The 16,074-nt window shown below is 46.7% G+C and overlaps 1 protein-coding gene across 2 annotated transcripts in view; it reads right to left on the bottom strand.

Moving 5' to 3' along the window:
- The window catches only part of plxna2 (plexin A2), a 173,173-nt gene that overhangs the window by 36,747 nt on the left and 120,352 nt on the right, over positions 1 to 16,074 (bottom strand). For both annotated transcript variants that reach the window (XM_035645035.2, XM_035645036.2), the window contains 5 exons: positions 13,143 to 13,294; positions 8,579 to 8,696; positions 6,561 to 6,697; positions 4,983 to 5,150; positions 2,852 to 2,945 (listed from right to left, as the gene is read on the bottom strand). In XM_035645035.2, coding sequence (XP_035500928.2) covers positions 2,852 to 2,945; positions 4,983 to 5,150; positions 6,561 to 6,697; positions 8,579 to 8,696; positions 13,143 to 13,294 — 669 coding nt within the window. The remainder of the gene's footprint in view (positions 1 to 2,851; positions 2,946 to 4,982; positions 5,151 to 6,560; positions 6,698 to 8,578; positions 8,697 to 13,142; positions 13,295 to 16,074) is intronic.

Genomic DNA, 16,074 nt, shown 5'->3' with positions numbered 1-16,074 from the left:
TGTTAATTTGTAATGTAACGGATTACATTTCAAAAGTGGTCGGACACAACCCTGATGATTCAATGAGACACTCATGATGCTCATACTTCTGAGATGAGATGTACATATATTAAATTGCACGACAGACGCTGTGGTGAACGCTCATTACGTCACAGTTAAAGGGCGTTGTTTGGCCCCCTTAACACACTACAATTTGAATTTTTTAAGTTCGTCCCTCCCGTCTGCCTGCATAGCAACCGCCGTGCTTTGCAACGGCCGCACTGTAGCGTTCCTCAGAAAGAAGGCTACGAGCCGGTAGCTGGGTTCCGCCGGCAATTTAAGTTCGGAGGCTACTGTGGGCCGCAGCCCTCGTAAGTTTCCTCAACTTCACTGCGTCGCCACTCACGTCTACTCACGTCTACTCACGTCGCTACGTCCTCAGTGTGAGTGATACGGACCTGTGCAAACCGATTCGACGTCATAGCCATCGTATACTGTCTTTATACCACGGCTATGAACCAATCACATCGCTCGATTTGAGCTACCCCTTTTTAAGATTGAGAATAGAAAATCATCAAGTTGTCCATTTAGCATTGATCAGCCCGTCCTCTGGTGCTTAGACAATCAGCCCCGATTGTCCCAGAGGGGAGAGGAGCCCGACACGCCGGCGCAGAAAAGAACCCTTCTGTGATGTGGCTCAGTCCAGGCGTCTTTATTTGTGGCAAATGCAGTGGATATATAAAAAAAAAAAAAATCTGTCCGGGGACATGGGGAAATGTTTTAAAATGACGCTTTTAGCTTCAAAGAATATGACAAACCTTTCAATTGTGAATCCGGTGACAGATACAGAGCATTTCACAAAGACAATTGTCTCTTTTATTTCTTCTCTTCTCCCCCCCCCCCAGTTTCTTTGTGAAGCTGTGCAGGTGACACAAGGGAAGGGAAGAAGAGAAGCAATTTGGTTTTGAGACAGGTGATCATTTGAAGGCTGGCTGACAGACGGCAGCTCTTATTGCTATAGGCTGCTCTGCTGTTTGCCTTCCTCCAGTGACAAAAGGGAGAAGGGGGCTAGACGGGGATGACGGGATGAAGGGTGGGTAATTGTAACCTCAGCATTTAACAGAAAAGTCATTCTCTGTGGCGGTGAGGGGCAATCAAGACAGTGACACGAGCTGCTTTCACCAGGCGCTAGTTGGAGATGAACAACTCTCAAAGCCGCGGAAAGTGACAGATCAGACAGCTCGGCGCCGACACGCGTGCACGCGAGTCAAATCCCATTGCGCCAGGTCTGCAGCAAATCTCTCACTCATCAACTTTTTCTTCTTTTTTAGACGTAAAACTTCACAGCACTTTAACAGGCTTTTTTTATAATAACACACTGCAGCGAAGGAAGCCGAGAGCAAAGTTGTATATATATATATATATATATATATTTATTTATTTTTTATTTGAGGAACGTTCACCGAGCAAGTCAGACGCTTGAGGCCAATTTGCTGACGAGTGAGGTCAGAGGTGGGAGGTTGTACTCCGGAGGGGGGAGCGAGCACGCCGGGACGAATCTGTGTCGAATTCAAGACTCCAGACACGGCACCGAGGAAGTTTTCATATATGCGTGCACTTTTTGGAGATTCTAAAAATTAGGTAAATATACAGTATATATATATATATATATATTCTCAAGTGAAATGTTTCTCAGTTTTCTAAATGCAATAGAAAACAGACAAGCTATGTGCAGTGTGTATGTTCATTAAGTTACCTCATGTATCTTTACAAAAAAGAGCCTGAACCATAGATATGAGCAGCAGTTCACGGAAGGTCGCGACCCCCACATGGGGTCAACAACAAATAGAGCAACTCACAAGATGATTACCAGAGTCGGATTTAAGACAATCTCAAGTCTGCTTTCTATTTTCTATCTTTCTATCTCTAGTTTTTATTTTTCCCCCCAGTTTATAATATAATAAAAGTTTGTTTGAGTAGTTTAGAAATGTATTTTTCAACAACTTAAATTTCTCCTATGACGCACCCATAACTGAATCCTGGCATATAATCAGCTAATGAATGATGATATAATATAGCGTAACACACACACACACACACAGACACACACCCACCTACCCACCCACCCCCACCCCCACCCACACCCACACCCACACACACACACACACACACCGAGTCTTCACACTCCTTTTGTTCCTCCCTTCAGTCCAGAGGAAATCCAATCCTCTCAATTAAACACGGACCCCCAGGACACGGGCTCAAAAGCAATTTGTAACGATTTCCCCCGGCCGAGACTTTGATTATACACGGGCTCCTCGTGCTGACCAAAGACTCCTGAACGCAGTAAATCTTCCATGGACAGCCATTAGATGCCTCTGACCCCCCCCCACCACCACACACACACACACACACACACACACACACACACACACACCTGTTGACCTGCCATGATGACCCCTACCCCAAACTCCAATGTCCACATATCCCTGTAGTTTGAAAAATTGTTCGGGATGACTAGTGTGTTCGGCAAAGACAACAACAGGGGCTCAGAGTGGGGGGGGGGGGGGGGGGGCTGAAGAAAAATTCGGAGTAAACTCTTAATTAAATACTAAGCGCAGACCACTCTCACCGCCGACTGCATTATTCACATTCTAGCTGCAGCGCTTAAGATGACTGGATGAGCTGGAGGGGCTGTTAGGAGCGATAGCACTTCTTTTTGTTTTGTTTTTTCCATCCTCCCCCGACCAAAGCTAAACATCCCTTAGCTTGCTTGTACAGCGGTATTTAGTGAGTCAAGCAGGACCTAGTTGGCAGACATCCTCCACTGTTGCATGTGGCAGCACTAGATCCACGGTGTGTTTCTGCTCCTTACGTTCACAGACTCCCGGCCGGCGTATTTGACCCGGATCCTGGGCTCCTGAACCACGTCCAGATTGGTTCCCGTGACCGTCAGTGGGGTGTGGCCGCTGGAGGACGGAGAGAAAGAGACAAAAACGGAGAAGACACCATTCATTTGACGATCATGTTTGGTCAGATGGCCTCTCATTTCTCTGTCTTATCGTTTAAACATTCAAGAGGGAAGAGAGAAAGTCATATAACCCCAATGCCTGAAGGTGATTCTCTCCGACTCTGATATACCTCTTCACAATGTTCCCCATCAGTCGAGAAAAACAAACGCTTCAAACTGACTCTCATCCGCACTTTTCTCCTGGGAGATAATAGCCTTTGGAGTGGAGGATGATTAGAGGTGTTGTTTTTCTATCCAAATGACTCCGCTGATTTTTCGTCTGAAATTCCGAGGCAGCCGAAGCCGCTGCTGGGCGTCGTAACACGGCAGCGGCACCAACAGATGCAGGAGGGTGAAGCTGCCTTCATGCGCAGCTCTCCCGCCCTGCAGCTCTGGGTTTTTGGGCTGACGCTGATGTTTGTTGTTTTTCTTGTTGTGCCTGTCGATGTGGCGCGCCGACTAAAGAAATGCGCCCCACTGGAAATATTGCGATAACAAATGTTGGGGACGTGCGTGGATCATTAGGCCGTGGGTTTCACGCAGTGAGCTCCGGCAGATGGACCTCGCACTGTCTACGGGGTCTCTGCTTCAGGCTCATTGAATTACATACTCAGCTACAGCAGAGATTAGATTCAAGCTCCTTCCTCTTTTAATCAAATCTTTATACACTCAGGAAACACCGACTGAGGGTTGAGCTCTCAGTCACAAATAAAAGACCATAAAACCGAATCTAACAAAAAGTGTAATATCTTAAAGAAATCTCAAATATGTCACAGACGCTTGACAAGAGTAATTACTTACAAAATACAAAAAAGAGCATCAACAAAATACACAGTGAATAAAAAAAAGACTAACATGAGCATTCATCATAGAGAAGGTTTGTCTAATCTTTCAATTCAAGGTGGTGCCGACACTGTGAGGAGGATACAAATTGAATACAGTTTTTCCAAATTTTGTACTATATAATACGTCCCTGAGTTTTAAAAGTGATGACAAGTATAACACATGATAATGAAAAAGAACAGTTACTAATCAAAAAGCCCCAGGTCATTTGTGCACAGAGTGAACAGGACGGGACCCAGTGTTGAGCCCTGTGGCACAGATTGATGCAACTGTTGTTAGCGTTCTGCCAGTCGCACGCGTTTGAGTCAAAACAAGCTGATCTGAGTTTATCCCAAAAAATCCAGCCGTACGATCCACTGTGTAAACTGAATAAACAGTTCAATACATCGATCAGTCTAAATCCAGCGAACGGACTATATCACTTGCTACCTTCCGCGCTGCCGCTGTCACGGTGCTACTGTACGTCTAGCTCCCAAATCAGACTTTAAATGCAATTTCCAAAACGTAAATAGGAATGAGTTGGGCGAACAAACTAATATCCAATCACTTTTCTCTTCTACATACAAAGAATAGATGTGAGAAGAAAAAAAAAATCGAAGGAAGATGACTAATTTGAAAAGCGTCTCCCTTCCTTTACGACCTCGTCCTCCTCTGTGCAATCTCACGCCTGGCGCAGCGTCCGCTGCACTCCCGTCTCTCACGCCCGCGCCATCTGCTGAGGACTCACACCTCTGATAGCACATTGTTCTGCTAAGCCCGCTATTTTTCCTTTTTTCGTCCCTCTCCTCCTTTTTAATTAGTAGTGTGTACGTTTTGCGTGTGCATCTATCTGGCAGGGACGTTCAACAGATGGATCAACAGCCCATATGATAGGAGAATGAAAGAAGAACTGGTAATCTCTTCAGTGACCATCATCCCCTCTCCAGTCTGGGGGCTGGGGCACGACTATCAGATCCAGACTAATTGGAAGGGAACTAAACAGTGATTGAAAGTGCAATATTGACTCTGTGTCTGGTTATTTCCTCTGGCCTGGAGAGGAAGGCTTTAAAGCTTTGGATGTAGGGGGGGGGGGGTTTGAAATCCTTGCCCAGAGTTGGTCGGTGAAGATGTGGATAAAATAACATGTACAATTCAACAGGTGTCGTGACTCTACCTGGCGATGCTCCAGTCGGGGTCGATGCGTTGGACGGTCGGGTCTTCGATGTACTCGAAGGTGAGGCTCTCCCTGATCTGGGCACGGTCCACGCTCACGCTGATCTGCACCGGGCCGACGCCGGACAGGGACGGGGCGGAGTAGCAGACTATCTCCGTCATGGTGCGTCTGCGGGAAGTGAGGTCGTTAATGGAGTGAATGCAGCTCGGAAAAAGTAATTACGCAGAAAAAAGAAACCCTCTCATTTGTAATACACACACTTAAATATGGAGAACCACCACCGCTGCCGCTACATCCGTGTTTTGCCCTCCCACTACACGGCTCCGTGTTCTAACTGCCCACCCTCCCTGATTTTGTCCAAATTCATTAGCAGAGACGAGCTTGTAGTGGGACAGCCCCCCTCCCATCGCCACTTCCGTCCTCCGCTCGTCTCCCTCCCGTGCCAGGAACACAGCGGAGAAACACAACAGCCAGTAATTAGCCCCATATCTCATTAAAGCTGGCTTGACTCCTCGGCCTTACAACATTACAGTCAGGCTGCAGCGGCAGGGCTTAAGAAAGATGCCTTCACGAGTGGAGAGGAGAGAAGTGAGGGGAGAAGAGATGGTGGAATGAAACTACAAAAGAGAATTACAAAAAACAATGTGTGGGGGGGGGGGGTTAGAGTAGATGAAGAGATTGATGGAGAGAATGAGTGAGAAAAAAAAAGGTTGATGAAAGAGAAGAAAGATTCACAGGAGCACCGTTTTTTTTCCTTCTTTCTGGAAGCTATTATTACAAGGTTTGATGCAGTAGGTCATCAAAAGCTTATTAAGATTTACATAAGTTTCTGAGAGAGGATGAGAGAGAGAGAGAGAGAGAGAGAGAGAGAGAGAGAGAGAGAGAGAGAGAGAGAGAGAGAGAGAGAGAGGCTATCCCCTGGGGGATTTCTCTGTAACATCGAAGGCGGGAAAGAAAACCTTGAAATATAGCAGCATATTTGATGGGAATAATTCATCTTGGGGAAAAATAAATCTTGTTTTATTTTTCCCACTCATGCTCCCAGCATGGCACATATCTAACATGCTCTGACAGTGACATATGTAGCGGCTCGTTAGAGTTAAACACGGAGTCAAAGGCAAAAGATGTTGTAGGTGTTTAAAACTGCAAAAGGCAATAAAATAATCAATCTAATGCATAAAGATATTAGGAACAAATGGAAACGAAACAGGGAGAAATGAACGACGACTCTCGGCGCTTTTCACTTTTTAGGTTTTTACACTGTTCCAACATGTCGGCGAAAACGTTCAACATTCCTCATGAGAAGCTTAGAGGCCCTTCCTAATATCCCCATTTTACTGTGATGCTGAAACTGTGAAATTCAAATCTGTCAGCCTTTATTCAACATGAACATTTCTCTATTCACCTCAAGTTAATCTGCAAGTACAATAATAAAAAAAAATAAAACCTTTCTCCATTAATAAGCTGTGTAAATGCAAATGTCACATCATGCGGGGCTGTTTTGGAACATCTGACTTGATGGGTTCCTTTAATGACACCTTTATGGAATAAACGGCGGCAAGAGTTGAAAAGTCTCACCCGAAGAACTCGCACGTCTGGTTTCCAAACTGAACGGTGACGCTGCTGCCGGCGCCCAGATTTTCCCCCATGATGGTGACTTTCGTGCCCCCAGACTCGGGACCTCTGCTGGGGGAGAGACCCGTGACCGAGGGCGTCTGCGTGAAAAACAACAACACAGAGACAATGTGGAGAAAGAGAGGTAGAACAAATGTCAGTCTAGACGACGGAAGATGGAGTAGCGCGTGTTTTGTGTGGAAGCTTCGCGCTATTATCTCAGATCCCCGGCAAATGACAGTATTTCACGTTGCGAGGTCGATGGCGGCGGAGTGCAACGCTGGCGGGTGGAAAAGAGGATAAAAACCAGGGAGCTCTTAAAGTCCCTGAAAGATCCTCTCGCCGTGTGCTGTGCAGTGCCGGGTCGTGTCTGAGTGAAGCCTCTTTAAAGGCAGTCTGAAAATAACAAGTGCTTACAGCCGTCACCCAGACAGACGGACAGATGGAGAAGTATCGGAGCAGACGACCGGTCATACGGAGAAACAACACATGTACCACGATTCTGCACAAACATAAAAACAACAACTTAGAAATGACTAAATGCGCAGTGTCATTTCCACTCGCCCTCTGCCAGGCGGCCCGCTGCTGCTGACTCATGGGGAGGGAAGACTTTATTCGGGGGGGGGGGGGCGACATTTTCAGAACAACCCTGTGATGGTGTTTTTTTACTTTTTCTACGCGGCCTGAAATACAGGGGGAACATCAAGCTGTGCCAGTTCCCGGCTCTGTGAGGTATCCTCCGAGGAATTTCCACCGCTTCCCGGAAAAGCAGCCGCGGCGCCGCGGCGAGGGGAGAAAGTAACATGGGAGTCGCCGCGGAGCCGACAGCGTCGCTCTGACAAAAGACAAAAAAAAACAAAAACTCGAGTGTGCGACATCCAGGATGCAGGCTGCAGCAGGTACTCGGGGAAAAACAACGGCGGTAATTACTGGATGCTGTTAATTGTTATGGGATCATTAATTGTGACGGTGTGAGCGAGCGCAAATGGGGAAAGTGGATTATCTGTTTCGCTGCAGGCGACGAACGGCGGAGTCGGGGAAGGAAACGTGTGTGTGTGCGTGAATGTGAGCAGATAGTGTTTACCTGCCGTGTGGAGGCTGCTCTCAATTTCAGCCTCGAGTTGTTTGTCCAATTTGTCTTATTTTCTCTCTCTCATGACCCTGTTCCACCATCCGATCATTTTTAAGTTTAATTTCCTAATTGTTTTTTGTTTTTGCTATTGCTTACAGAATTTTAAAAGCCCTTGAACTTTATTCGAATATAACGCATTCAGAAAAACGAAAACAATCACTAGAGAAAAAACCCCAAAAACTATGGGGCTGTATTTATCTAACTCCATAATCTCAACACAATAAAGACGAATAACATCTTCAACCTGGGAGGTCCAGTCGTCATTGATGAGGAACCTTGTGCAGCAAACGTAATAATGTTGTATCCTAAACTAGAATGGCCAAACAATTCCACACGTCTGCATCAAATCTGCAGCAGTACAGTACAAACGCAACATCACAAATATGTCTGATTCATTTCACCAAGAAACATTATGTCTTCAGAAATGAAACAAAAATGATCTTTTCCCCAATTGAGCGGATTTGCAAAATGGCTTTGTTGCTGGTTTGGTGCAAACAGGTTCAGTCATTTTTTTGCGTGAACCCGCCGACAAATGCACAAACGATGCGAAAAACAGACGAGGGTGAAAACATAACCTCCTCGGTGGAGGCGACAACACATAAACAATAAACAGAGCCGCTTAATTACGCCGTTTGTAGTCATGGCAACTCGCACATCAACTCGTTTGCCTCTGGCGCATAAACGATTACTTTGCACAAATGATTTTTTTCTTTTTTAAACACAGTATATTGTGATTCACTTGAATGCAGCGCCTTTGTTTGTCTCGTATTGACGACAGTACACTTTGTAAGTGATGTGTAAGTGATACGAGGCAAATAGAGAAAAATATGGAGAAATTTGCAGTAGTTACCACAAAGGAGTAGAGCTGCGAGGAGCGAGCTTTGAGTTCCGGTCGGCAATCTCCCACACACAGCTGGACCGGACCAGGTCGGCTGTCTCTGGGAGACGCATCCATCTCACACACAATCCTGCGAAAGACACAAAACGACGATTAAAATCACTGCACAGAATAAAGTTATATATATATCTATATATATATAGATATATAGATATATATATAAATTACAAAATTCAAAAAGTATTCACAAAATAACCTACAGACCCCCTCCAGTCACATTCCAAAGTATATAAAAATAATCAGCTATGCCTAATATTTTGTTAACATTGTTAACCCCCCAAAAAAGTTTTTAAAAAACCCTCTGAAATGGGGTTGGAAACCATCCACTCTCTCTCCCTCGCTGAGGAATTCTTGAGATTATGAATATTCATGATATGCAAATAGCACAGGCCGCAACAGCCGTGAGATTCAGCAAATGACACACCTGCCGTCCTCTCGTGGATGCTAACTGCTAATGCTAACTGTCTGCTGACACACCTGGCATCCTCTTGTGGATGCTAATTGCTAATGCTAACTGTCTGCTGACACACCTGCCGTCCTCTCGTGGATGCTAACTGCTAATGCTAACGCTAACTGTCTGCAGACACACCCGCCGTCCTCTCGTGGAATGCTAACTGCTAATGCTAACGCTAAGTGTCTGCTGACACACCTGCCGTCCTCTCGTGGAATGCTAACTGCTAATGCTAACGCTAATCATCTGCTGACACACCCGCCGTCCTCTCGTGGATGCGCTGCCTCTGCTGCATTGGAAGTTTCTTTGACAGCGATTGGTTTTCTTTATTTGTAACGTACTTAATCTAGCTTTGCCCGGGATTCGTTTGAATATCAAATTGCAGAGAAGTGACACAGAAATCTCCTCCTCCAGGAGAGGAATGTGAAAACACCTCTATATTGAAAACGTGCTCAGATACTAGTCGCTATAGTCAATGTCAGACATGTTAGGGGACAGAAACAGAAGAAAAACACCTTTTTGAGTGGATGGGGGACTTTAAAGCTCACATTTTGTCCTTTATGTTTGCTCGAACCAAGTTGGGAGAAAGTAATCAAAACACTTGATATTGATTTATCTCCCGCTCGCGATGCAATCTTCTTCTGTTGTCTCACTCATTTCATTACGGGGACACATCCCAGACATCGACCAGGACCCCCCCTCCCCTCCCAGCCTTCAACGGCAGTCTATAAATGAGAGCAGGGCTCCTCCTCCCTTGGCACGCCGTCGCACCCACACCCCCGAGTGAAGTAAATTTCCCACCAACGGCCGAGGCGCCCGACAGCGCTGGTGCGGTGCCAACGCGGCACAGCTCAACGTAAATCACGCGGCGGGATCAATAGAGCTTCATCACAGCGTGCGATCAGGTGTCACCCAGCGCCGCAGGTGACTACATCAAATGACATCATAAAACGAGGACGTCTATTGATTGGCGGTGCCAGGGAGTGATAAAGCACAAGGCGCGATCACAGGGAGACAGAGTACGTGGCGAGGCATGTGGCGGCGGCGGCGGGCAGGAGTGGAGCGGATGAAGCCGAGCAGATGTACTGTTTCTCCAGCACTGATCACCTGAATTACAACGAACGACAGCGGGAGCTTTGTTGGATGAACTATGTGCAGGATGAACGGCTACAGGAAGATTTACTCGCTGATATTCTTCTCACTAGCCATTAGAGAAACACACACACACACACACACACACCCACACACACACACACACACACAGATGGTGACTTGCTCCCCCGTCGGTCAACTGTCCCTGTCATTTGGTAAAAGCTGAATGTTCATTCATGGTGAATATTTCTGCCTTTTTTAAAAACTCAACCTTAATATTGCATCTGCATAAAACCCGAGGTTTACTTTTAAAATGATTTCTTACTATTGATGAGGCCTCAATTTGGACAAAGATATTTTAGAACAGTATCAGCTAGAGCTGCAACAGTTAATTGATTAGTAATCAACTACTGAATTAATCGCCGACTATTTTGATAAAGGATTAGTAGTTTTTTATGATTTCAGCTTCTCAAATGGGATTTTTTTCTGGTTTCTTTGCTGCTCTGTGACAGTAAACTAAATATCTTTTGTGTTTGGACAAAACAAAACATCATCTCGGGGTTTTGGGAAACATGATCATCGACACTTTTCACCATTTAATGGACCGAACAACTAATCGATTTATCGAGAAAATAATCGTCAGATTAACCGATAATGATAATAACCGTCAGTTGCAGCACCTAGTATCAGGCCCTCGCGCTCGGACAGCCGCAAAAAACACAAAAGCAGAGACTTCTTTTTCAAAGCAGGACTGGCCTGCACTCACTCGTCTGAAGTAGTAATAGAAAAGACACATAAATATGTACGAGTATGCTTTTTTTCTTTCTCCCCCTCTTCTCTTTTTTTTGTCCAGTCCAGTCCACCACAGGATGCCTGGACGAGTGAATTAAGAACTCGACACAAACGGCTGCAGTCACTTGAGGACATGCATATAATGGACCTACAGAGCCAACGTATGTATAATAACCCCAGAGTCTGTGAGTGACTGAAGACTCCAGCTCCTTTGGAAGTTTGACTGAACAGGTCATAGGTTTTTTTTTTTTTAAACATTTCGCTCAGTCAATTTTTCTTTTTTTCTAGGCCATATAAGTGAATCCCCTGGCTTGTCCCCAGTGCGATTAAAGTGCTGTCAGATCAGTGCACCGCTTGACAAATTGTCCCCCACAGCCCAGTGGCACAGAGTGAATTTTAATTACAACTGCCCCCGTAAAGAGCCCGGGACCACGGAGGCACTGCACTGTACGTCATGTGGTGGCCACGAGTCATGAGCTATATGAAACACACGTGGAAAACACCCCCCCCCCAAAAGTTGGCTGAATTCTAAAAAGAAAAATTTAGATAGTCTTGTGTGTGTGTGTGTGTGTGTGTGTGTGTGTGTGTGTAAGAGAGAATAATGTGCGAGACACATGTATTGTCACAGCCACAATGAGAGCCAGAGTATGTGAGCTACAGCGGCGGTGCAGTGCTGAGCTTTTCTCTTTCTGAGGGCACAAGTAGGCCAAGGAGAGAATTAGGGTTAAAGGCTCCTCTGAGAGACCACGACAGTGATCGCCTGCCTGCGCCGGGGTGTGTGTGTATGTGTGTGTGTGTGTGTGTGTGTGTGTGTGTGTGTGTGTGTGTCAGTCAGCTTTGAGTACAATGCAGCTATACGTCTAAAAAAACTTTGACACTGTTCTCTGTCTGTACTGTAAGTCAGCAGGGGGGAAGAAGAATATCACACCATCTGAGAGACAGGGGTAATTATTCTGAGCATTTGTCTTTGCTGAAGAAGAAAAAAGAAAGAAAAGAAATCTAAAAATATTACAATAATATTTCTATAGGGAGATGTATTGTCTGGGGAAACCAGTAATTGGTTTATTGTGGCCAATTTGTGCTACATAACTTCTACATAAGGGGCGGCTACAGCTCTGGAGATAAGAGAGAGGGTCGTCCTCTAACCAGAATGTCGGTGGTTCGATGCCAGCTTTGAATTAACCCTAAATTGCCCCTGACAGCTGTGATAGAAAAAGTGATTTATATAAAAGCGCTGTATGAATGTGTGAATGGGAAAGCTTAACCATTTACCATATATATATATATTTTTTTTTTTCTTCTCATTACATATTGAATTTCATGCAATTATTTCACATATAGCAGCTGCATTATGAGTATTCTTCCACTGGCTTCCCTTCATATTTCATTATAGAATTTTGTTTTCCTACTCCATAAAGAATTGCATTTCCCCAACCAACGAAGCTCAGTAGCCATCGACAATCCAGCGTAATCCCAGTCCAAATAACATAATATATATTATGTGTAATGCATGTCCCAGCAGTATGTATGTGTGTTTACATCCCATCTTTTTTCCCCTTGCGGGACCCTGCATCACCTGAGGAGGTTAAACAACCACAAGGCCGCAGAGTTCCCCCGTCTGTGCCGCGGGGGAGACGGGCGAGTAGCGAAGCGCCGGGCCACGTTTCATTAGTTCGGGGTGAGCAGGACGGGCTTTAACGGGATGTATGCACAGCGTGGGACAATTAGGGAGGTAAACAGAAGTAAACACACACAGCTGTTAGGGGATTGTTGTCGACTAGACGAGCAGCAGAGGGAGAGAGAAGTGGGAGCTCATGTGCTGCGGGGGGGGCGGGGGACACAACCCAGTCGGGGCCAGACTGTCTGGACCTGCTCCAGCCTTCATTAAGGCGGTGATGGAGGGGAAAGCACACACCCCACACATAATATATCAAAACCCCAGTCCACATGCACAGCATTGTGTGTTTATGATTTTCTTTATGTTTATTATAACTGAAGCTCTGTATTTTCCTCTCACGAGATTTGACTAGCAAAGTGTATTGTTTGCAAAATGATGTAATCGGCTGCATTGTGAATATATGACAAACCTTTCCTCAACTATAAACATGAAAGAAGAATATACTGATTTATATTTGGAGTAGGTATATATATATATTGTGTAGGTTTTTTTTCTTCTCTTACTGTTCAGCTATGATGTAGCCCTCCTCCACGGGGGCACACCTCACCCCCGCCACCTCCACGTTTCCCACCATGTCTGAAAAGGCCAGGCCGAGGTTCGTGCCGTGGATGGTCACACGCGTGCCTCCCTCCGGGGGTCCGGCCACCGGGGTCACCTACGGGACAAAGGAAAAAACGTTCAAAGTCAGGGAGAAAGTGACATTGAAAGCCTGTGTTTTTTCGCCTCAGTTATGGACGCGTCTTATAGAAATTATAAATGCCCACAGTTTTTCCCGCGGATGCTCAAGGGTAAATGTGCTCTTTCGGTCCAGGTGGCTGTAAAAGCAATTAAGAACGCTCCCCACGCCTGCGTCCGCAGAATGTCAGAACACGCCATGACTCATTGTGCCGAGACCGTGCTCTAATCACAACCGCAGCTAATTGCACATACTTTTCTGCTTGAATATGGCATCACATTCATACACGAACACAAACAACACATGGAGACCACAGTTTGAATTAATTTGATTTTCTCCTGCAACTCCTCCCTGTAGACTCTGCAACTAGTAAATCCTCACAACGCAAAAAAACACGGGAAGGGGTTATTAACATTCTGGATATGCCTGCCCCCAAAAATCGACTGCTGTTGCCACGGATAATAAATCTAACAAGGGGCCGTATTAATGCTAAGTGCAGACCACCTTTTCATAAAATACAATATGGCGGCCCAGCGTGACCTTGGCACAGGGTGGCACGCTGCCTTCTGAGCTGCAGAGCCCCGTCGAGGCTCCCGAACTGGCCACCGTCCAGCCCTTTAACAGGAGGGGGAGGAGGAGGGAGATAAAGACCAAGGGAGCAGACAACAGTGTTTGGTGGACGGAGAGATAAAGGAGACTGAGAACGAGGAGGTGACTGTCACTCTGCTGTGTGGAGCTGCTGTGTAAACAATCAATATGCTATTACCTGCCAGGCGAGCAGAGGGGGATAAAACCAACAGCCAGTTGTGCCCACTTACTGAGCTGCAGAAGCCCCATGTGAGGGCGACCCTTCCATAGGTGCGGCTCACTCATCCCTCCCTCCAATCTACTCCCGCGACACCCGCGAGGGCACCGCAGCTTCCCTGTGGGACGCCGGCATTGTAATCTAGATTCAGTGGACATTAATTGCTCTGGATGTAAAGTAAGTGTGTCACTGCACCGCCTGAGGGGTCTGAATACATGAATCTTTTAGCACTGCTTGGGCATGCGGGGTATTGTGGGGGGGGGGGGGTAAAACATAATGGCTAAATATATCCATGTCAGGCACTGGCAGCAGCTATTTGAGTAGACTTGGTGATGGTTACATAAGCAAAGTACGGGCCTGAGAGAGAAGAAGACAGAGGAGGAGGAGGAGGGTGATGGAGACCATGAGCGAGAATGAAAAAAAAGAGGGGCAGATAAAAAAAGTAAGGGATGAGCAGCGGAGGGAATGTGGACGCCACTCTGACCAGTCCCATCGGCCCGTGATGGACGACAGGCGAGAGGCACGGTGGGCCCGCTAAAGGCTCCGGGACGGCCCCCCGTCCGTCCACCCCTGATATGTAAACCAGATCCTAGTGACCTTTACAAACCAGAGGGGAAGCTGCCGCAGTCACGTACAGTAGATCATCTTCAGAGTGGGGCGGAGTGCAGTGCGTCTTCATGTTTTCAAAAAAACGCCGCATCCCGCTCTTCACGTCTCCTTTCCCTTCTTTTGCTCGCTTGTCTTTCACCATCTCGTCTCCCCGCGGCGGGGTGACGCGTCCTCCTCCTCCTCCTCCTCCTCCCTCTGAGCAACCCGGCTCGCTTGTTTGCCTTATCACACGGACTCTTCAGAGGGGAAGGGGAAGAGGAAGCCTCGTTGGACATGCACGAACACCCTGCCGCCCCTTACTTCCCCTCCCATCCCCCAGCGCTGCCATGCCATGCTCCCTGTGTAATCCTTTTGGGAGCAGCGCTGCCGCCCGCCTGGCATTGTCACACTGTCAATAGAGGGTAATTCCCAGCAAACAGCCCGTCAGCGCGCGCGTCGCACTCTTGTAGTCTCTCTGGCGTAATCTGTCTCCCCGCAGCTTCAGGGGATCAGAGTATTGGCCGCCCACTTCCACATTTCTCCTCAAGACACTGTGCAGGGATTTTCGGGCAACAACACCAAAGAAGGGGCGAGGATAACCCTGAACTGAGAATGGAGCCGTTGTCATCCGAGAGACGGAGTCTGCGAGTCCGACCAAAACGGGGGGGGGGGGGAAATAAAATAAAAATGTGGAGACTGTTCAATGGGAAACAGCCCGGGGACGTCTGGCAGCTTGGTGTTGACTTATTCAGCTGGAGTAATGGTGCGGATGCAGCCGAGGCTGAACTCGGCACAGCGGCTGGCCGAGCTCCTTCTCCGACACTGTTCAGCGACAGTGACGTCTCGTCGCCCCATCTACTGTGGGAAAATACAATATCAGCATTTCCACCGTGTATTCTTTATCCTCAACCTTTAACACACACATTAAGGATTTAATCACGTCAATGCTTTCTGCAGAATTACACAACGCATCACGCCGCTGCCTGTCTCTCCACTCGGACATTGTGCTTTTGAAAAGCGAAACGGGCCCCGAGACAAATTTCTTTTCGGCGCTCGCGGCTAATCTCTTTGTCTTTGGACTCGGCTCAGACTAATTCGAGCATGTCACATTTAATTGTGAGCAGCATTTAATGGACTTGATTAAACCCCTCGCTGATCACTCGTTCCCGAACAAACTACACCCCAAATACTTTATGGAGTCTTAAATGCCTTGTAGTTGGCCAAGAGATACGGCGCGGGGTCTTGATGATTGAAAAAAAAAAAGAAAAAGAAATCATGGTTGATTATTTACTGAGTGTACATGATGTAATGTGTTTGAGCAGGCCATTTCAGCCTATTGCAAGGTACATGTGTGGGGTATGGGCAG

Source organism: Scophthalmus maximus, chromosome 3, assembly GCF_022379125.1.
Source record: "Scophthalmus maximus strain ysfricsl-2021 chromosome 3, ASM2237912v1, whole genome shotgun sequence".
Lineage (NCBI taxonomy): Eukaryota > Metazoa > Chordata > Actinopteri > Pleuronectiformes > Scophthalmidae > Scophthalmus > Scophthalmus maximus.
The sequence above is the reverse complement of the archived record's forward strand: the minus strand, read 5'-3'. Positions and strand labels throughout refer to the sequence as shown.